General features: G+C 37.9%; 1 protein-coding gene across 2 annotated transcripts in view; it reads left to right on the forward strand.

The window, feature by feature from the left end:
- The window catches only part of NREP (neuronal regeneration related protein), a 28,104-nt gene extending 15,288 nt beyond the window's left edge, over positions 1 to 12,816 (forward strand). For both annotated transcript variants that reach the window (XM_081307226.1, XM_081307227.1), the window contains exons 4-5: positions 6,347 to 6,424; positions 11,038 to 12,816. In XM_081307226.1, the coding sequence (XP_081163352.1) occupies positions 6,347 to 6,424; positions 11,038 to 11,163 (204 nt within the window). In that variant the 3' untranslated portion in view covers positions 11,164 to 12,816. The remainder of the gene's footprint in view (positions 1 to 6,346; positions 6,425 to 11,037) is intronic.
- Positions 12,817 to 21,969: the final 9,153 nt, after the last annotated feature.

The following is a 21,969-nucleotide window of genomic DNA, read 5'->3' on the forward strand; positions in this document are numbered from 1 at the left end:
AGAAATCAAATTTTAAAAGACTCAGCAGCCAAACAAACAGAATATTCTATCGTGGAACAGAGTGACTGTGGAAGCTCTTTGTGCTGAGGATTAATTTCACATGTAAACACTTTCATTTTGTTGCCAGTGAGGAGATTTTCATTTCCTTTCTCTGCCTCGTTGAACTCTAGAAATAAAATTCCACAGTTGTCAGTTCCCACATATTCCTCAGCGTCCTCTCAAGGTGGCTTCACAATGAGCAGAGTGAATTTAGAGGATTCCACGATTAAAGTCTACGCAGCTTGTTTCAGACACCACAACTCACAAAGCAAAAAATTAATCTTTGGCCTGCCTGACATGTGAAGTTGAACAGTAACATAATCTACTGCCCAGTGTGAATAAAATGTGAACATTCCCTGGGTTCATCCTGGGGATATGCACCCAAAGCGAAGCTAATGCCAATGGGTTTAATCAACTTGGGAGCTCTTATTGTCTTCTTTATGAAATATAGTACCCTCCTCCCCCCCGCCCTACACTATTGCTACATGTGAAGGACTTGTTAGACCAGGCCACTCTCTCAGGAAACCCTGAAAGTGTCAGCAAGGTAATGCAGCACAGTCACAAAGGCCCTCCTTTCTTTCTAGCAGGAGCACATTTCTGGTTATTGAGCACAAGAGTCAGGTGTTCATTCGTGACTCTGTAATTACCCATTGTTACCACAGCCAACTCCTGTGTCTGTATTTGTTTAAATGAGGTCAGTGCATATTTCATTTAGTGTCCAAGCAAGAATGTTTGCCAATTTAGGCACTAATGCTTTTATTCTGCTTTCTAGGGTGTGCAGAGATTACACACATCATCTGAATGGCCCCGTGTTCTGTGTACTTACCTTTTGTCTTCCAGTAGCAATGGTTTCCCCCACTGTGTGCTTCTCTTGAAGAACATTTTCTAGGCTAGGTGGATCTCTAAGATTAGGTCTCCAGAGGGACAGCACAGCGCATCATCTTTTGGCACCATCTGACCTTTGATGTAATGTTGTTCAGAAAAAAATGATCCTTGCAGTTCATTTATGGTTTCGGTTTACGTTCTGCCCTCACATGACCAGCAACACTTGGGAGCTGAGTGGCTTTTCAAGAAGATTCTTAATAGTGTTACTTCAAAGGGTGTTTGCAGAAATGAAGTACATGTATAGGTACATATATTCTTTAAATGACAAGTTTCACAACATCTTGGCCAGTTATGCAGAACAGAACATGTACATATGTGGGTACACAGTGTTTAATTGGCTGAGAGATTATGAAATACACTCCTTTATTACACAAATAATTAATTATGCAGGTTGGACACCTGCTGCCCTTAGCTGCTTTCTTAATTGCAGGGGATACACCTATCCCTGTTAAGTCTAAAGGGGCCATGTGTGCACATTCTTTAAATTCACAGGACCCCATCAAGAACAAAAAAAAAAAATATTACGATGATGATCTTGAGCAACAAAATTATGCATCATATCTTTATGTCAGATTTCTTTGAAGGCGTGTTAACCAGTTAAGTAAGCAGCATTTAAGTATATGGTATATTTTTTATCTGAAGAAAGATATAACCCTGCCTTTGAGGGTCATTAACACAGGACAGTGAAAAGAAAGATTGGTAAAGATGGTAAATAAATAGGAGTGAATTTTAAATTTAGAAAGAGATAATAGATATAATTTGAATTTTACAAATGGTATAACAGAATCGGTAGGAAACATCAAAGCACTTTTAGATCAATTCTGTATATGAACAATGCTGTTAGAAAATACACAGCAAGTTTTGAAACAAAGAGCATAAAGAATTTAAGCAGTAATCTACTTACACATGTTTTTTAGAACCTGGAAGAGAGGTCTCTGGTTTTCCCTACATTTTATCTTTCTAATTTGGAGTGCTAGTTGTCAGCTATAGTTCATATCAAGTAACGATTGCTAACAAAATAGTTGCTTTATAGGCTTCAAAAATGAAGTAATTTCATTTTGCACTGTCCAGAGAGTAAAACAAGCCTCAAGAGAAAGAGCATTTTATATACAACTTGTATGCTATGATGGAGTCTCTACCTGCAAACACATTTAAAAGAATCAGTAAGAAATAGTGCATTTTCACACGAGCCATATTTAAATATATAGTAGGTTTAAATGTATGACATGCACATGAAAGCAACATATTTATCATGACTAGTGAATTTAATTCAATGGGTTCTTCACATTGTTCTGTTATTTTTAAAACTAATCATTGGTGAGATAAAAGTACCATTGTAGAAAAATAAGTATTAACTAATAGATCCAGTGAAAAGTATAAACATATTTTCCCAGAATTCAAGAAAAACCTTTACATAGTCTCCAAGTGGAAATTAAAATTTCCTATTCCTCTATATTTACATAAAGCTTCATATTTTCTTAGTTATTGAGGGTATGGCTTCATTCTCTCATTCCCTATCTAACTTGTAAAAGAATAGTGTTCTAGAGAGTTTTGAGGATATTATTTGTGCAAGAGCAAACAGTTTATTTTATACCTGGAAGATAGTTTTAAAAGAATGTATACTTGTGAAGATTAAGGCAAACTTTGGTTTAATAAAACAAAACAAAACAAAAATCTAAGGTATTTTCATGTGTATTACCCAGAACCTTTGATTTCTGAGATACAAACCACTTGCAACAAGAGAGAAGTCATTGAAATATTAAAAAAGAAAAAGTTAGTTTAGTTGGTCTTCATGAAAAACACAAACTTGACTCCAGAACAGTGAGTGAATGGGACACAGTATAAGCCCCAAGGTCATCCTTGGAGCATCAGTTGACTGACACCAAGAAGAGTAAGCAACTTTCCAATCCAGCAAGGACAGAAGGACAGGGAATTTATCTCTATTTTCTGACCTTCAAATTGTCAGCATTCAAAATCCTTGGTCACAGGGCCATTGTCAGCTCTGAGTCTTCTGAATGAGTAAGAAAGATTGTGGATAGCCATCTTACATGGTGTTCCTTCCCTGTGTCTATACCTTATTCTCTTCTTGGAAGGATAGCAGTCACTTTGGATCTCAGCACACACTGAGAACATCTTTTTAATTTACCTCTGTAAAGCTCCTCTCTCCAAAAACATTCAGATTCTGAGGTACTGGTAGTTAGGACTTCAGCATATGAATTTGAGGGGATACATAACACACACTTTTAAGATTATCTTTGCATGGGTTGGTCACCCCTCCTTGCCCCACTCCCGGGATTGAGCTTCTGGACAGCAGGAACTCTATTTCTCTTCTAATCCCCAGAAGTTACCACAGTGTCCGGCACGTTACAGCTATTTCATGAGCTCTTAGTGAATGAGTGCATGGAGCTTGGTAAGAAATTTGGAGTTGAAAAGTGGCATGGTGTCCCTCACTGCCAGTGGTAGAGCCTGGGTAGTCGACTAGATGATATTCACATGGGAAATTGAGGCAGAGAAAACTCGGTGCACTCAAATCAAGACACTTAAATGGAACACGAGTGCTTGTTGCTGTGACCTCCTATTCTCTGTGTCCAGCACTGAGAGTGAGATGACAGTTGAAGCTCTCCTGCAATCCCAAAGGTCAGGTCTGAGTCATTTGAGAGCAAGGAGAGTGATTGTCAACAGATTTTTTTTTTCCTTAACTTCTTCATTTTAGGATCTCAAAATACCACAGGTTTAAGAAAGAATAATAATATATAATAGGTAGTATTTATTTCCATTGCCTACCGCCTTTTCCCCAAAGCAGCTTCATTTACGGGACAGAGAGAAAATGAGAAAAAGAAATTTAAATAGACCCTTCAGATACTCTATCTAGGGATCTGTACATTCTTAGAGACCAGTCAAGCAGGTTTTAGGGATGTATCTGAGAATCCTCTGTCCCTGCCATTTTTGGCTTAAGGTCCTGACTTTGAAAGAGATTAGAAGACTTTACCTCAAGGCCAAAATGACATTTTTTTTCCTGTAGTATACAATGATTATTTTATGATTCAAATACTAAACAATGCCTAATTAGAAATGTCTTTGGTACATTTGTGACCAAATAAATACATTGCAAAAGAAGGAATACATCTGAAGCAAGTAAAAAATTTTCTTTAGTTGTGGGTTTTGCTATCAAGTACTAAATATTCCCAAGTTCAATGGCAAAAGTCATTGGCCATTTTTCTTAAGAAAAGGAGATTCCTTTGGAAAACATATTGTTAGAATAAGTGTAATAATTTCTGAAAGGCAAGTTATTTTGACCTATAAATTAGACTTGAGTTATTGATGCTTTGAAACTAGAAGTTAAATCAAAAGCATGGTGATTTCTTTAAAATGGTATCTCAGAGAAGCACAAGAAAGAGAAATGACAACATTTACTTGACTTTGCATCTCATTGCTTCCATATACTTATTAAGTTTTTACATGAACTTTTGTCAACATTTTTGGCTTCTAAGGAAACACTAATATTATAATATTTTAAAATCATGTTTAAATCATGTTTCTTAAAGGGGTAGTGTTGGAAAATGATCATTTTATACTCATTTACATTAATTGAACTCAAAATTTTGGGTATCCTAAAGTTAAACTGGAATTCTATATGTTATGACTTTGGTACATGCCTTGAAAAAATGTGTGCGTATCTTTTATTGTAATTTTGTTGTCATTACCCATTCTGGGCTCAAGAGAATGTCAGGAGTGATTGCATGTCCCAAAGCAAGGCAGATGGTGTAATATTTCAAGAAGGAGCTGGGCAGAGGAGGGGAAATCTGTGGAAGAGGAAGGTGGATTAGGTTTGAGGGAACCACTTGGCTCAGACAGCAGACCCGGTACAAAGTAAGAAAATAGCATCAGTTCTTGCAGGATGAGCTCTCAAGTATGTAACACTCAGTGTGGGTGGTGACCGTGGACTTGTGTAATTTTGAGGTAGAGGTGGTAGGCGATTTGCATTCTTGGATAATGTGAGGGCAGCAGGATAGTGGAAAGAAGAGGGCTTTGAATCTAGAAACCTAGTATGAGTTACATTCCTACCCAACACAGTCTGTGTTGCTTTGGGTAAGTTGGTTGACCTTTTTGAGTTTCAGTTTCCTCATCTGTATAATGATATTAAGACCAACTCACAGACTTATCAGGATAATTATATAATGTATGCAAAATTGCTCAGTAAGCTGGGATGTGCTATAAACATTACTGGTGAAGAGTGAAGATAGTTGCTGTTATATTATCCAAAAGAGTGAATGCAGTTAACCATCCATATTTCCTACTCCAGACCTCCTCTGAACCAAATCGATCCGCTGGGACAGACAAAATATTACATTCAGCGCAATGATTAGTGCTTTTAAAACCCAAACTGACATCTCAATCCACTTTTTCATCTATTAATGAGGTGTGATTCTTAATTGTTATTTATTAAATGTGGGACTTATTTATAAAACTTAGAGAATCAGATCTGGAGGGAATGTTACCTAATTTCATCCCTCTTTTCCAACAGGGCTGTAATCAAATGTGAATTAGCCCTGACAGATGGTTGTTGGATTCTGTTCCTAAAATTTTTAAAGAAGATTTCACAGTTTTCTTCTAAATTCTTTTAGTAATTGAACGATTCTTGTGCCAAGTTCTTTCTTATAGCTGACCTAAATCTGTAGTTGTAATTTTAAGTCCTTTCCCCCACTCCTGTCTTTACTGGAGATGGAGAACAGCTGGTCAGCAGCTTTATGCTAATAGTTCTTTGTATATTTAAAGAAGAGTTACTCAGTTTGCTTCCCTCTCTCCACCTCCTCCTACCCTCCAGAATCCATCCCCTAGTATTCTCTGAATCATTCATGACAATGCTGCCCAACTCCCTACCCCTCTCTCAGATGCTTGGCTGTTTCATCCAGCTGGAAAGAATGTGTTGTTAGTGGCCACATGGCCCTGGAGACAATCAGGAAAGCTCCTGCCCACTACTTTGTGCATAATCTTTACCCTAACAAGAAATGATTAGAATAACTCCTGACAGTGTTTGATGGGTACCCAACAGACACATTTATGTCATGAACATGGACCTTTGCAAGGATACTTACACACAGGTTGCTTTGCAAGTTAGGCCTCCCTGGTGACTTGGTGCACCTGACATGCCATTGAGCTACTACTTTGCTTGCTAAAGATAACATTGATTGATATCTCTGCTCCATTGGACTTGATCTTAGAAGACATTTAGCTAACACTCCTGAGAATAGTGTACATTCAGAAGCACACTAACAACTGGAAAGAGTTAAAGGGTTTCTCCAGCACTCTTAAGTTGCAAATGGGGGAAATAAGTGACCATTGAGAATTGAGCTCATTAAACTGATCCCAGGTGATTTCAGGTGCTTTTAATCTGAACATGTGTATTTTTATGTCTCTATAGGTTTATTACCCAGAACTCTTTGTCTGGGTCAGTCAAGAACCATTTCCAGACAAGGAAATGGAGGGAAGGATTCCTAAGGTAAGATCCTGATCTACCATTTTTGATGGGTACCTGACAGACACATTTATGTGAACACTATTTTCAATTTAGTGGTATTTGGGGAAAAATGTTTTCTTTTTCATTTTAATATCCATTATATGCTACTGTAATGACCTTGGAAAGAATATATATTTTTGAAAACATAACGTAAAGTCCTGTGACTCTTATAGTTCATTTTATCTTCCCTTCTTGCCAAACAAGTAAAAAATATATTTTTATGTAAGAATCATGGAATCAATTTATCACATGTGCATTTTACAGATTCCTTGTTGGACAAACTCAAATATGATAAACCTAAAAACTAAAAGAGGTGGTTAGAATCAAGGGATTTTTTTTTTAGTTGTAGATGAATATAATACCTTTATTTTATTAATTTATTATTTATGTGGTGCTGAAGAGGCAAGCACTCTACCACTGAGCTACAACCGAAGTCCTGAGGATTTCTTAAAAGTGTGAAATGATGACCTATTCTTCTGCTAATAATTCCTGATGTCTGATAAGATTCCCTATGAAACAAAGTGGGAAGAACATAAAAACTGTTTTATTCATTTTCCTAATTTGTAAGTTGAAAAAAACATTTTATATTAATATGGTTTTGTTGCTTTGACATCTTAGTGTGACAATTCTCTGCTTTAAGAAAATTTTTAAAAATTTATATTTCAGCACCATTTTAAGACAAACAAAAATTTATCAGTTTTTACCATAGATACCTTTAGACTTTGCCTTTTAAGATAAATATCAATTTGACCTCAGGGAGGAGGATTGTACTTTTTATCACTGACACTAATTTTTCAATGAATAAAGAAAAAGTCTGTTGGAAATAAAATTTATATTCAAAAGTTTTATCTGTGTCATTGACTAATGGTAAAGCCTTCCCCCAGAAAACACTGGTATTTCAATGTTTAAGAAACTCTTCTTTACTCTAAAAGGTTTTAATAGTTGCAGGAGTTGAAGAGATTGTGTCAACTGGAAGTTCATACTGAAAGAAAACAATCCTAAATCATTTTTAATCTTTCAGGGAATTTCTTAAGGTCAAGGTTGAAGTCATTGGCTGAAAAGTAGAGGAACAAAACAGCTTAGGCCCTGCCTGATCTTCAAGGTCTTTCAGGATTCAGGCCATAGCAGTCAGACAAAAATACTCATCTCTTCCTTCATCATCCCATACATAATGGTCCCTAAAGACTGAAGGATTTGAGTATTCAAAAAGGCTGGGAATGGGGTAGGGAAAGGATGCGTTCAGTGTCCCCCATAGACTTGCTCGTCTAGTGTTGAAGAGAGCTAAAATACTAGAGCTGTCCACCTACAGCAGCAGCACAGCACTAGACTGTGTGTGTGTCTGGGAAACAAACCCAGGGTGCTCTGCCACTGAGCTACACTCCAGCCCTTTGAAACATATATACTTTTCCCCTAGACGTTTTTATTGAGCCAGATCAGGGTATAATTCCCCTGGGACAGCTTAGGGTGAAACAGAAATACAAGCATAGCCTTTTCCTTAACTCTTGCTTCCTTAGGCATCCAAAATTCTTCTGTTTGATACTGGTGACATCAACCAGATGGTAAGAGCAGGTGAAGCTCCTCAGTGAGGTCAGCAGTGTCACCCTTAACTCTTTGGAAAGCCATCAGGGATCAGATCTTGCACACACTGAAGCATGCATGCTCTAGGGGGTGGGCACAATGGATTGCAAGATCCACACCTCTGCCATTTTAAGTTGCCTCCTCTCTAAATAAATGAGTAATATTTTAAGCATACACTATTTTTCTTTCTCTAGCAGTTTTGTTTTGACAAAGCACATCTTTGCATAATTGTAAGGAAAATAATCTTGATTTACTTGGTCCAAAGCACATTATTGAGTAACTGGGGGCTAATCTTCTAGTAATCATCAGAAGGGAGGGCCACCTACCAGAGACATATCAGCTGTAGTGACATCCAGGAGAGTAGGTCTGTGGGGGACACTGGACACCTCCATTCCCCACCCTACTCTCAGCCTTTTTTAAAAATATTAATCCCTCAGTCTTTAGGGACCATTTTATGTGGGATAATGGAGGAGGAGATGATTATTTTTTTTTCTGAATGCTTATAAGGCCTGACATCTGGAAAAACAAGATGTCTTTGTGTCTATTCTTCCCTCTTCAAGAGGCCTCCTTCCCTAGTTGTTGAATCCTAAAACTCCTTTAGTGTAACAGAAAGACTATTCTTTAAAACAGAATGGGTGAGGGATAAATGGGAGGCAGACTAAAATCTAGTAAGTCCAGGGTTCTAAAGGGAAAATGCACAGAACTGTGCCCACCCCCTACCAGGACCTCCTCTCCTTGCAGCCATATTAGTCTGTGGGCCCTCAGGGTTGGTCCTTCAACAGCTCACCTCCATGCACAACCAACCACAGTGGGCTTGCTGGTGCCCCATTACTTGGGTGTCTGTCTCCCATTGAGCAAGTTAATTATGAGCAGGTTGGGCAGGGAATGTTTTTGTTTCTGTTTTGATCTCTGTGGGTTTAGAATCTAATAGCACGCTCAAGCACTCACAACATGAATAATGAACAAAAAAATGAGTGAGTATTTTTAGGACCTCAAAAGGAAGGGGAGAAAAAGTAAAAAATGTTAAATACTCTGCTTCACTTTTTTTTTTTTTAAAGAAGTACCTTTTTCCAAATTACCAGGTTTTCCATTTCATTTTCTTGTATATTTTTCATGGAGGTGAAAGGGTACTAAGACTGAAACTTGTGTTCAGAATGCAGTTGTTCAGTAAGATAATTTTTTATGAACTTTTGATTTCCCTTCCTTGCTGGACTGTTGACAACTAACAGCTATTGAACTCTTCGTTTGTCCAAAACCTAAGTTTGTCATGTCCTGACTATGCTAACTGATTGATTGGGGGGGGGGGGGTAGTGAGTGTGACATTATTTTAAAAACACCAGCAGATTTCTTTTTTTTTTTTAATTTTTGGATTGAAATTATTTTCACAACTACAAGGAGCTGACTAATATTATAGCAATTTTATCTTAATCCTTAATGGTATGTGAGTGATGAAATATATTTTAATTTAATTTTCTGGGTTTTCCCATTGGTAGATACCCAAACAACCTCTGAAATCATAACTTAGGCCCTGAAACATTAAAGTATATATTATGTGGATTTTACATACATCCTACAAATGTTATATGCTTTCAAAGTCTGAGGTATTTAAGCAAAATTTAGGCACACCAGTTGTTTCATATGGAAAACCTGTTCAGTAAATAAGACTTCTTAAAGTTCAATTATCTGCTGCATTTTGTTCAAACTGAGGTTGCTGGAAATGTTTATTCAGTTTTGTGTTGTTTAGAAGAAGTTCTCAACTTCTGAATTCTTAAAAATAAATTCAGATGTGATAATTTAAAGATCACCAAATAAGAATATCACTTTAGTCCAAGTCCTTATATCTAATCAAATTCATTTTTATTAAAACACGTCCTATTAGTACCTGTGACCTGAGCAGAAAGCAAAAAGAGAGAGAAAAAAACCAGATCCTTTAACAGATCTTTTAAAATCACAAGGGAATTTTTTTTCCAAGAAAACTCCAGCAATTAATGGCTTAAATAAAAGACAGTCTGTTGTCAAGCTTCAAGCTTTAGTATATTCATAACTGAACAGGGCATATAGTCCCTGTGTGGTTAGTTAAGACTTCTGTATTGCTTGGGTAGTGGGCCTTATTATCCTGTTGTCTTGCTGCCTGGTTGGGATGGAGGGCTGCTGTCTACTGCTGGCCCCTTCAGTGTGTCAGCAGAAGCTGTATGGTGGATGATCATCAGTCACACTGAGTTTGGATCATTGTAAGTCAGAAACACAAAACTTTGCTCATCAGGTTTAGAAAAGCCCCACTCAACCCAGACCAACTGAATCATGCACTTATCTGGCCTTGTTTTCTCACTATCCTCCTCTTTTCCTACAGCCACAATTCAGGCTCCCCTCACATTATTTCCTTACCAAACACTTCCATTCTTGGTGTCCTCTTCTGGTTCTGACCATTAGGGTCCACATAGAAGGTGCTAACTATTTATAGAATAAACCACACATAGAAAAGATTTATGCAAGTTGTTTTAAAATATTTTTGTTATATATTAGAAAGCAGATCATTACTTCTCACCACACCACCTGCTGCACTTAAAAAAAAAATTACCTATGAACACTCCTATGAGCACCTCTCATCCAGCCTGACGTTGGGTCGTATCTGACACTACCAAATATCCCCAGAAATCTGACTCTCAGGAATGCTGCCTCACACATGGCTGGCCACCACCACCATTAGAGAACCACTTGATTGTACTGAAGCAAAGGCGGTTAGTGTTTAATTGCTTCATGCCCCCACAGACCTAATATTTACATTTGGGTGAACTGTGTTTAATATGTAAACCGTTTGCAGAATAGCAGGAGTTCAAGGATAAAAAGTGGGTAGGAAGGTTGGGGATGTAGCTCAATGTGGATCCCTTGCCTAGGATGTGTGAGGCCCTCAGTAGGTAGGAGAAGCAGAATTTAAAAAAAAAAAAATGGTTTCAGAAGCATGACTGTTTGTCTTTTTTCTCTGTGTGTGTGTCTGTCTGCATCCACCTGCTTTATAGGGAAGACTTCCCGTCCCAAAGGAAGTGAACCGCAAGAAGATCAATGAGACCACCGCTGCCTCCCTGACTCCACTGGGCAGCGATGAACTCCGCTCCCCAAGTATCAGTTACCTCCACTCTTTTTAATCGTAACACCTCCATTTGTATTACATATGGTGTATGGGTATTGATGAGGTCATGGTATCATATATGGGATTTTTTTCTGTGTAAATCATCAAGTATACGAAGAAACTATGGGACTCTGAGCCTTGCTTTAGAGAATTTACAGTGGACAAATAGGTATCATCAAACCAGTTTTTAATCATTCTGACTCAAGTGAAAATGCTCAGAATTTCACACTGTGAATCCACGTTTACAACCCCCCTACAGGTGGGCCTTCAGGCCTGGTTCGCTACAACAGTGTCTTCCACAACTCAAACTCCCACTGCTCTCACACAACTGGTCCACTCCTGCCTTTTCACTCACACAGCTCCCGACTGCTTCTTGCAGAGGCTGAGAGTCCCCATTTTTTTTTTCATTTAGATGTAACAAGCCTAGTAGTTTATGTTCATCAATTGTCTGTATATCTCTATATTTTATCCATGTACTCTTTTGATGTATAGAAGTAGTTTGAAACTCATTGTTTCCTTGTGGTAAGTGACCGAGATGCTGCCACAGGACCTGAGACACTGATGAATGGTGCTATTTTGGACTTTCAACATGCTCCTTGGCGAGGTAGCTCTGATGGAGTTATTTTTTATTTCCATGTTCTAAGAAGGTGTTGGTACTCTGTTTCCCTGAATGTTGTTCTCTAGACTGGATTGACTTGTTTTCCTTGTGTCTTCAGTGTGGCTTTCTTCCTCAGTGTTGTAGGTTGAGCGAATGCTACCAAGAGTGTGAGAGACTGTCTCGATGGCTGGCACTCATGGATATGCAGTCACGGTAGTGGGAGCAACCACAAAACTGTAATTTACTTACCAAATCTCTTCCAATCCGTAGCCTCGCCTGCCTGACTTACAGAAAGAAAAGCAATAACTTTACAGGCATTTTGAGATGTCTCTTTGGATTCTTTCTTTTTGACCATAATTTTTTTGGGGGGTGGGTGAGGGATGGGGGTGGGTGGGAGTGGGGTGGGGGGAAAGGTCCACTCTTTAAATAAATGCCATGTGAAAAGAATCCAAAACACTGGCATCTGTAGGCATATGAAAATTCCACCTTTCCCAAGAATTAAGTTGAAAAACTATATTTACAAAGTAATAATAATGATGATGATAAAAGGCAGAGCAATGTTTTTGGGCAGTTTTGACAAGCAAGGGTAGATTTTACATTTTTGTCCTTGCTCCCAGTGAAATGGATAAACAAAAATAAAATCAGATAATACCATCTACTCATGGAATGTTGTTGTGTTAGCCAGTCTGAAAGCCCACCTTAATTTTTATATAACGTTGTCTTTTAGCTCTTCCTTTGACAGGGCAGGCCTTGTTCTGAACTGTTCCGCTTCTGACTGTTAAACACCGATGACGCATGCGCTGCACTTCGTTCTCTTCTTGCGCCCCCATTGGCCTGAGTTTCTTGTGCTTTACTCCCACGCCCCTCCTTTGTTAGAATAGGTATATCAGCTGTGTAAATAGAGCAAGAAAACAGTATTCTGCATCTGTGGCATTTATGTAGAGTTGCAGTTGTGTACTGCTGAAAATGCAGGCTTTTGTAACAATGTGATCTTTACTGATGCACTCACAAGTACCCAATGTATTTTAGCTATTTTAGTAGTATTTGTTCAATAAATATGCAAGCTGTAAAGGAATTGTCTGATTTGGCTTATTGTTGAAGAAGAGTCCTACTTTTGAATGCCTTCATTGGTGCATGCTAATTTTTGTGTTCCCAGAACCCTTCAAGTCAGGCCTGTAAACCCAGGGGCACATATCAAAAGAGAATCAGTTCTGCCTTTCATGCATTTTCCCTTTTGAGGGCTTTATGAGATTAGGAGCTGGGCAGGGCCTCATTAAGATGGTATTAGCAGAGCTGCCTCTGGACACAAAAGAAATCAGACCAAGATCCTTTTATTTCTTGACTCTTTCTTCCTTTCAGGGCATTCCCACATACCTCAAAACTTGTTCTTTCTCACTCCTTCCATTAAGACCTACTTACTCTGTGGTATTCTTTATCCTTACCAAAAGATACCTGACCTTGCTTCATGGAATATTTGCACTTTTACACAGACAAAAGGCTTAAACGTGTAAGAAGATAGAATTTTGAGATAGAATTTTAAGCCACTTCATTTGGATGTACCCAGATACATAGAATTCAGCAGATGATAGAATGGCCTCTCCAGAACCTTCTGGAGGTCTCATGTGACCTTGAAACCTGGCAACTCAGGGGATTCATACTCCCCAAATTGGGAAAAATCTGCTGGTCTCTTCATGTATTATGGGAGTGGAACTTTAATTTGTCTGTGTACAAATCACTAAACCAGGTGATTGGGTTCAGATATTGAGGGATCACCTGAACAGAGGCTAAAGAATAGAATTCTGAGATAAAAAGCCAGAGGAGGAAGAAAGAGGAGCTGAAGAATGGGCATCAGATGCTATCTGGTAAATCTTGGGTTCTTGATCATGCATGTCAAGAGGGACTTCTAATTTGCGGGTTGCTGAGTTTACTTTGAAATTAATACACATCTCAAATTTTGATTGAGTTTCCTACTCACCCTCAACTTTTAATCTTTTTAAGAGAAAGTATCCTTAGGGAAGAACTAAATCCCAGGTGCCTACCACATAATCAGATTTTTTTCAACCTGAGGGGAAAATTCTTAAAATAAAGACACCCTCACTTCTTTGTAATCCCATCCAGAAATTGATACATCTGGATGTAGGGGAAGCCCTTCTTATATTTGCTTTCCTTTAAGCTTATAAACAGTCCTATTTCCCTCACCCGCCAGGCTCCCATCGTCTGTGGGATTGTCAAGTTGTCAGGGAATAACCCCTGACTTCTTGCCTTGTTCTGAGAATAGAAAAAGGTGATGAGATTGAGCCATGGGGGTGGAACAGATGGATTTCGCCTATCTATTTCCACATTAAAAAAAAAAAAAATTCAACCACAATTTGCATCTTGGAACAATGAAAGTTTCACATCTCACAGATTCTGTTGATCAGGAATCCAGGAACAATTTAACTAATAGTTATTGCTCACGATCTTGCGGTTGCAGTCAAGATGTCAGCACGGACCACAGTCCTCTGTAGGCTTGACTGGGGCTGGAGAACTGGCTGCCACTATGGCTCAGTCCTGTGACTGTTGGCAGGATGCCACAGTTCCTCTATTCATGGGCCTCTCTATAGAGCTGCTTGAGTGTCTTCTTAAGTTCCAGCTTCCTCAAAAGTAAGTAATTCAAGAGAGGGCTAGGAGTAAGCCAAAATGCCTATGATCTATTCTCACAATGCACCATCATCTATCATTTTCTGCTCATTAGAATCAAGTCATTAAGTATAGCCCACACTAAAGGAAGAAGGGAATTGAGCTGTACCTCTTGGAAGAAAACCAAAGAATGTTTGGACATATTTTTTAAATCAACACACTATCTGAAGTTAAACACTCCGGTAATTGTAGAGCAGGGGTCAGGTATAAAAAGAGGTAAAACTAGAATCATACCTACTTCTTTCTGCTGAAAAAGTTTTCCAGTCCTTTGGAGCTGAGAGACTAAAGGTAGAAGAGGACAGCAACCAGGAACTATAATATTTGGGTTGCACAGCCTCCATTTATTAATCGTTAAGTGCTATCAACCCCACAAAGGATATTTATAGAATGTTATTAGAAGCTTTAAAAACAAGGAACCTAAAATAAAAGACGTTTAAAGTTCTCTGAGCAAATTGTGCACTGTGGGATTCATTGGTAACAACTCCCTTGGTCTCCAAAACGTTTGAAATATTAGATGATTGACCCTGCACTGCTCCTTAAAGGTACAGGAATCATAGGTGAGGATCAGCTATAGACTTGTTAGAGTAAATAACTGCTGAAGCAGAGCTAAGAATTGGAGCTGGCTGGAGTCAGAGACCCCAAACTGCTTTGTTCTTTCACCAGAGGCAAACATAGCACCATGTTATGTTTGGGTGGAAATTGCCAACCAACAATCATGGACTACGTATAACCCATAGGCTTGTTTTATTTTGCTTACAATGTGTTTTATAAAAATATTAATTTATTTGCCATTATTGACAAACTGGAAGATTTTGCATGAAAATCTGGATTGAAAATGAGAGATCTAGGAATAGTGGGATTGGAGCTGAGATGAAGTCTCTTCCTTTGGATGAGGCACACCCCCTCCTTGATTCAGCCTTCACCACTCTTTTCTCACACCCTGCCTGCTTCATGCACTTACATCACTGCCCGCCTCTGTTGGTCTGGCAGTTTACAACACTAATCCTCTGGTTCTAAGGGATGGTGATGCACTTATTTTCACCAAAAAAAAAAAAAAACAAAAAAACTAGGAGGCTTATACTCTTTGTTTTGATAGTTGGAGCACTTGGAGTACCATGGACAACAGATTGGAAACAGAGGCATCTTAATGCTGATTCCAAAACTTGTCTGCTGCAATCTCATTTGAGCCTTTCCTGGGCCTTTTTGAAACTATTAAGTCATCCTCCTCCCATGGTAAAAAATCTTGGATGGGGTCAGGCTAGGCTCTGTATGGGTAGAATAGATTCATGATTTTCAAACTGAAGTATGTGTTCCTAAAGGCATGCAATGTTTTCCAACGACTATATGCTTATGGATAGTTTTAAGATCCTCTGTATAAACTATATTCTTTCTTAAAATTGGTTGTTGAGAACAAGTCTAGGTTTATAATAGTTCTTTCCCCACACACCTTTCTTATAAAAAATATATAGAAGTTTTACCCATCCCAAATTTCAGTATGACACATCGCCCGTAACATGACACCCAAAAACCCAAGTGTAGCATACTGAAAATTTCCTCTAATGATAATAATTAATCTGTAGAGCTTGGGGCTCTCCTTTCTGAAATACATATTAAAGGTGAATATGATGTTAATAAGGTAGAAATGGGGCTTTTGGACTCCTGTGTAGATTTTCAAAATTCAAGTATGGTAAAGTGAAATGATGGGCATTTCATTTTGATTTCCTTTTCTTTCTCCTGATTTTTATTAAAGAATGTGTTGCTCTTGAAGGAAAATCCTGAGAGAGTAATACAATGAGACGTTTGTTAAGAGACATCAAATACCCAAAATGGCTTCTTTGTGTGATTTCTTTTTTTAAGTTGTCAATGGACCTTTATTTATTTACATGTGGTGCTGAGAATCGAACCCAGTGCCTCCACATGCGAGGCAAGCGCTCTACCACTGAGCCACAACCACAGCCCTCTTCAAGTGATTTTTAAGCAGTTGTTTTTCACTATTTCAATATCTATCCCTAGGTTGTATCTTTACTAGGAAGAAGTTACTAGAAGTAACTTGGAACAGCTGAATCAGCATAGATTTGCAATGCTGATTTATTTTAATTAATTAATTAATTAATTTTGAGACTGAGTCTTTCTATGTTGCCCAGCCTGGCCTCAAACTCTCAGATTCAACCTATCCTCCTGCTTCAGCCCCCAAGAAACTGGGACTAAAGGCATGCACCATCGTACCTGGTTTACTGATTATTTTACATGTAACTAGTAAATTTTCACAAAATACAGTGTAAAATGTGTGTGATTTGGTTAAATCCAAGGATTAAAAAAAAACTTTCATGTGGATTCTTCCATATTTGATGTGCATTAGTTAACAAAATTGTCAAAACCTATTTATCAACTAATGGCATGAGATTTTTATCCAATTACACTCAATTATCATCATCTTTTCTCTTCTAAAAATGTTTATTATCTTTTTCATAATTGCAACAAAAAATGTATGTGCTGTCAGATTGATTAGCAGCCTAGAACTTTTCTATGGAGTTTCTGATTTTTACACTAGTTCTTATGTAATTATTGTTCAAAGGTAGTCAACAGTGTTCAATAGCTGCACGTTATTTCTCTAGAGATAGGATGTACTTTGTATCATTTTTTTCTTGTATAACATGAGGGTATATTGATCATCTGGTTTTTACAATTTATTGTTTTTAGTGATCAGTTTTATAAGATATACTTTTAGTTTTCATAGATTTTTAAAATAGTCCTTGAAATAGCTATTTGAAATGAAAAATGAAGTCAACCTTTTTTTCACATAAAATGTATGTAATTTGGCTAACCAGTGTGACAGTGAAGATTAACCTTGCTGATGAGGTTTTTTTTTGTTTGTTTGTTTTTTTGCCAAACATTTCCTATGAATGAATTTACTCTGTACTCCAAAATAGAGATAATATATTTGAAGCAAAAAATAAGATAAAAGCAGGGCTGGGGTTGTGGCTCAGTGGCAGAGCACATGCCTTGCACATGTGAGGCACTGGGTTCGATCCTTAGCACTACATAAAAATAAATGAATGAAATAAAAATATTCTGTCCATGTAAACTTAAAAATTTTTTTTAAAAGATAAAAGCATTTTATAAAAAGCTATTGTTTAGGCAATAGCGTTACCAAATTTAAAATATATTTTCTGCCTGAAGAGAGAGAGTTTCAAAAGGTAGGTCTAAGTGAAAGTATTATTGTACAATTAACAATAATTGATAAATCATAGTAAAGATCTCTTGCTATACTTCTCAGAAATTGAGAAAGTGAATTATTCAAAAACCAGAGAATAAACCTCTTTGCTAGTCAGGTGCTTTCCAAAGTGTTGCTTAAAAAAAAAAAAAAAAATATATATATATATATATATATATATATATATCTCACCTTATCAAGTAGTCAGATGACAGAAAATTAAAAATATTTTTGATAGTAGGTCATCACATGAATTTTGACATATAATAGAGAAGAGTTCCAAGAACTGAATTTCATTGCTATAATAAAACATTTTAAATTTATCCAGCTTACACCTATGAAAACAAAAAAAGTAGAAATAGAATTTATGTTGCCCTCCTGTTCACCTGAGCAATAATTATATTCATCTACAGATTCAGGAACTAAAAAAAAAAAACAAACTCATCTCATTGAGATACATTTTTGTGATATAATTTCACTTTTCATGTTAATGGTTAGTTTTGGTTTTCATGATGTTTTAATCAGTGGTGTATTGAGAACAGTAATAATTCAATCACACATTTTTAATGCTTAGAGCTTTACAGTCAGAGAAAATAAAAGGACAAGTTCAATTTAGATAGATTTTAATTGCAGATAAATGTGGTAGGATGGTTAAACACATGCAAACAAAAATCATATTATATGAAGGTAAAGTTCTTTGGAAGAAGTGAAAATAAAATTTAAGGAGAAAAAGGGAAAAAATCCAAATTTCTGAAAGTTAAAAAAATATATATTTGTTTTTAAAAAATGGAATAATGGTATGTTACCCATTGTCGTGGCATTTAGATTTAACCACATATACAAGAATTTTGGCTATCATTTTAAAGTAGAAACATTTATAATATGCCCCAAACTACATCCTTTGAAAGTATTTAAACTTAAGATGAAAAGCTTTACTGTCTACTTAAAAAGTGTACAATGGTACATTGTTAAGAATATTTTTAGCAGGTATAAGAGCAAAAGCATTTGAAAACCTCTGGGTTAGACAACAATCTAGGTGTTGTATTTTGAGGAACTTGCTTTTGGGGCCAGACATACTTCCCACCTAGCCACAATGCTTGAATTTCCCCCATTATTCTTTCCTTTTCTTTTCAGTACTGAAGATTTAACTCAGGGTTGCCTTACTACTGAGCTGCATCCCTAGCCCTTTTTGCTTTTTATTTTGAGACAGGGTCTTGCTAAATTGCTTAGGGCCTCACTAAGTTGCTGAGGCTAGCCTTGATCTTGGGATCCACTTGCCTTGGCTTCCTGAGTTGCTGGGGTTATGTGTGTGTGCCAACATACTCAGCCCCTATTCTTTTTTTTTTTTTTTAATATTCTAATTAGATATATATGAGAGCAGAATGAAAAACTTAACACCGAATTATTTTTTTGCTAGAACTTTTGAAGGTCATTATCATATGGTACAATAGGGAATAAGACCCTAAGGGAGCCTAGTACCAGTAATGTTTTTGTGGAGAAGGGAGGAAAAGATGCAGATTACCTTTCAGTGTTCTACTCGGGTGAGCTGCAGGGAAAACTGACCATATGGGGCAATAGTGGAGGAAGGTCCTAGAAGGCATCATTTTGTCTTACACTGCAAACCTAATGACTCTGTAAAAGATCACCAACTCTTCTCAGAGCCTTTACTTAATTCCTTTACTGATTCATGTTGTTAGTGAAAATATCCTTTTCCTTCAGATTCTTCATTATATCTCTATATAGCACATCAGAAGTGCTAGTCAATGATCACACTCATGGAATGAAAGAACCACAGTCTGCTAGAGAAGTAGGACTTTACACTGGGCTCCAATCCTTTAGTCCTTAAGACCCCAGCACCCCTGAGGGAAAGACTGTAGTGCACCAAGTAGCTCATAAATCTTAGGAAAAGGGGGTTATTTTTTCTTTTATTGCATGTGTCCATTAGGCTTACCTCTAAACATAACTGTACAGAAGGAATACAAAATTAATCTATTCCCTCACACAATACACAATGCCATTAATGCACAGCTTAGTTGTTTCACCAAGAGACCCATGTGGCTATGTGAAAGCCTCATGGAAAGAGAATTTTAAGAATGCATTAATTTGCTGATTCTTTCAAGTTGAGCAGCTTTAATTATTAGTTGAGACCTTTCTGAGCCCAACGCTCCTATTAATTTCCACCAACACATTGGTCCTTGCTGAGCTCTCAGGCTGCACAGAGAGCTGCCTCTTTCTTCCATGCAACCACATTCTACATCCTGTTCCCTGGTCTTTTCTCCTCCAGGCTGAACTGTGTTGGTTCTTTTAGCCAGTTTCCCCCCTGATCCATTTTCTGGGACTTTTAGTACCCCTATTGCCTTCTCATATAAACCCTGTCTGTGATGGACCCAGCTCCTTTTTAAAAAGTGATGGCTTCCACTGAAGAAGCACATTGTGTGATGCTCTGGTTGCTAGGGCATTCTGACATAGCTAAGCAGAGGAAGTGAAGAGTGAGAGTTAACATCCAAACAGCTGCTGGAGAGCCCCATGTGCTGCGCCCCACTTCATGCTTTGGGCAGCCCCCATCCTAAGTGAGATCTCCACTGCATTCCTTACTCTAGTGCTGTTCCCACCGCACCCTGAGAAAAGGAGAGATGTTCACTTCTTTTCTTGAAGACTCTACATCACGCTTATTCTCTCCTTCCCTGGACTTTGTGACAAAGCTGCTGGATATCTGGGAGAGGGAAGCAAGCAAGAAGCCTCATCAGCCCTTCTCTGGAGATGTCTCCCTGGCTTGTTCCATAAAATACCAAGGCTAGTCTCTGAAAAGCAAATGTTCCCCGCAGAGCTGAGGGACATTGCTTTCTAAGAGATGGGGTAGCTGGAACACTAATTTGTCATTAACAGCTGGGATCTGCTTTGTCAGATGTGATAATGAGGGAGTATTTGAACTAAGTTCTTGTGGAGGAGGAGGATTAGCTCAGAGGGACATTTTTAAGAAATGTGGTAGGCAGCCCCTAGGAAGAGTGTGAAAAATAGCCACTTGCTCATTTCATGTGTAGGACACTTGAGGGATTGTCACATGTATCATTTCACATATGGCCCCTCCATAACACTATGAAGTCAGCATCATTATCTCAGTTGAGGGATAACTCATTGCTCAGAGTGAAGTGTCTTCCATGGTACCCCTTTAGGAAACCTAACCTTACTATTTCCAATTTCTCTCTTTTTTTTTTCATGTTCTTTCTCACTTCTTATATTAGTCCAGAAGAAACATTAGAAACTAATAAAATTAGTACCAGAGAAACAAAGTCAATTTGTTTATCTACATCTAAGAGATCTATTATCAGGTATCAACTCATACAGTTACGAAAGCTGAAAAGTCTTATTCCCACCATCTTAAAACCAAAGACCCAGGAAAGAGTATAGTTCAAAACTCTGAGAATCAATGGTGTATATTCCATTTTTGATCTGATGTCCCAAGACCAGAAGCACCAAGCTCTGAAGATCAATGTACCAGTTTAAACAGCCTGAGAGAGAATAAAGCAAACTTCCTCTGTTTATTTTGTTCTCTTCAGACCCTATGTGGATAGGCTAATGTTCCCTGTACTGGGAGGTCCATCTGCTTTTCTCAGTCCACTGATTCAAATACTAATGTCTTCTAGAAGCACTCACAAATAATGTTTAATGAAATATCTGGGCATCTCATAGCCCAGTCAAATTGATACATAAATTAAACATCACACTTCTCCAATATGTAAATTTTCTCTTAAAAAGTATAGTCATTTTGACCTAAGAACTAAATGGCTAAAGAGGTGCCTTGGTTTTCATGAGTATATATGAGGTGAGATGCTAAATGGTGAGGTTTCAGACACCCAAGATGGGAGATGAGGGACGGAACAGCATTTTCACACCTGCATGATGTAGACTCTTATGGTCTTTCTGAGCCTGACTTTCAGCAGGCTGATGCCAGCAATTTGTTCTTGGGCAGCAACTCTTTTGCAAAAATACTTCCTCCCCTGAATTCCACATTTCTAGAGTCTCTTTATGTGCATCGTCTGGCTGGAACATCTGCCACTGTGCTGATCCCCAGGGTTGATTTGGCTGATCTGACTGGCTGGGTGCTGTTCCCTTTCTCCATCATTATTCCACACAAGTGCCTCCCAGAGTTGTGTGGCAATTAGAAATAGACAAAGGCCGTTTTCTAGAAAGGGACACTTACCAGTTACACACAGAAAAAGTGCTCTGGCCTGGTTTGTTGGTTGAAAACTTAACAGTGGATTGGAAAAAAATGACCTTTTACTTTTTGGTGAATGAAAGTGACAAGTGACAAGATTTTTGTTCTTCCAATG

Source organism: Spermophilus citellus (genome assembly GCF_964194105.1).
Source record: "Spermophilus citellus genome assembly, chromosome: 1".
In the NCBI taxonomy this organism is placed as follows: domain Eukaryota; kingdom Metazoa; phylum Chordata; class Mammalia; order Rodentia; family Sciuridae; genus Spermophilus; species Spermophilus citellus.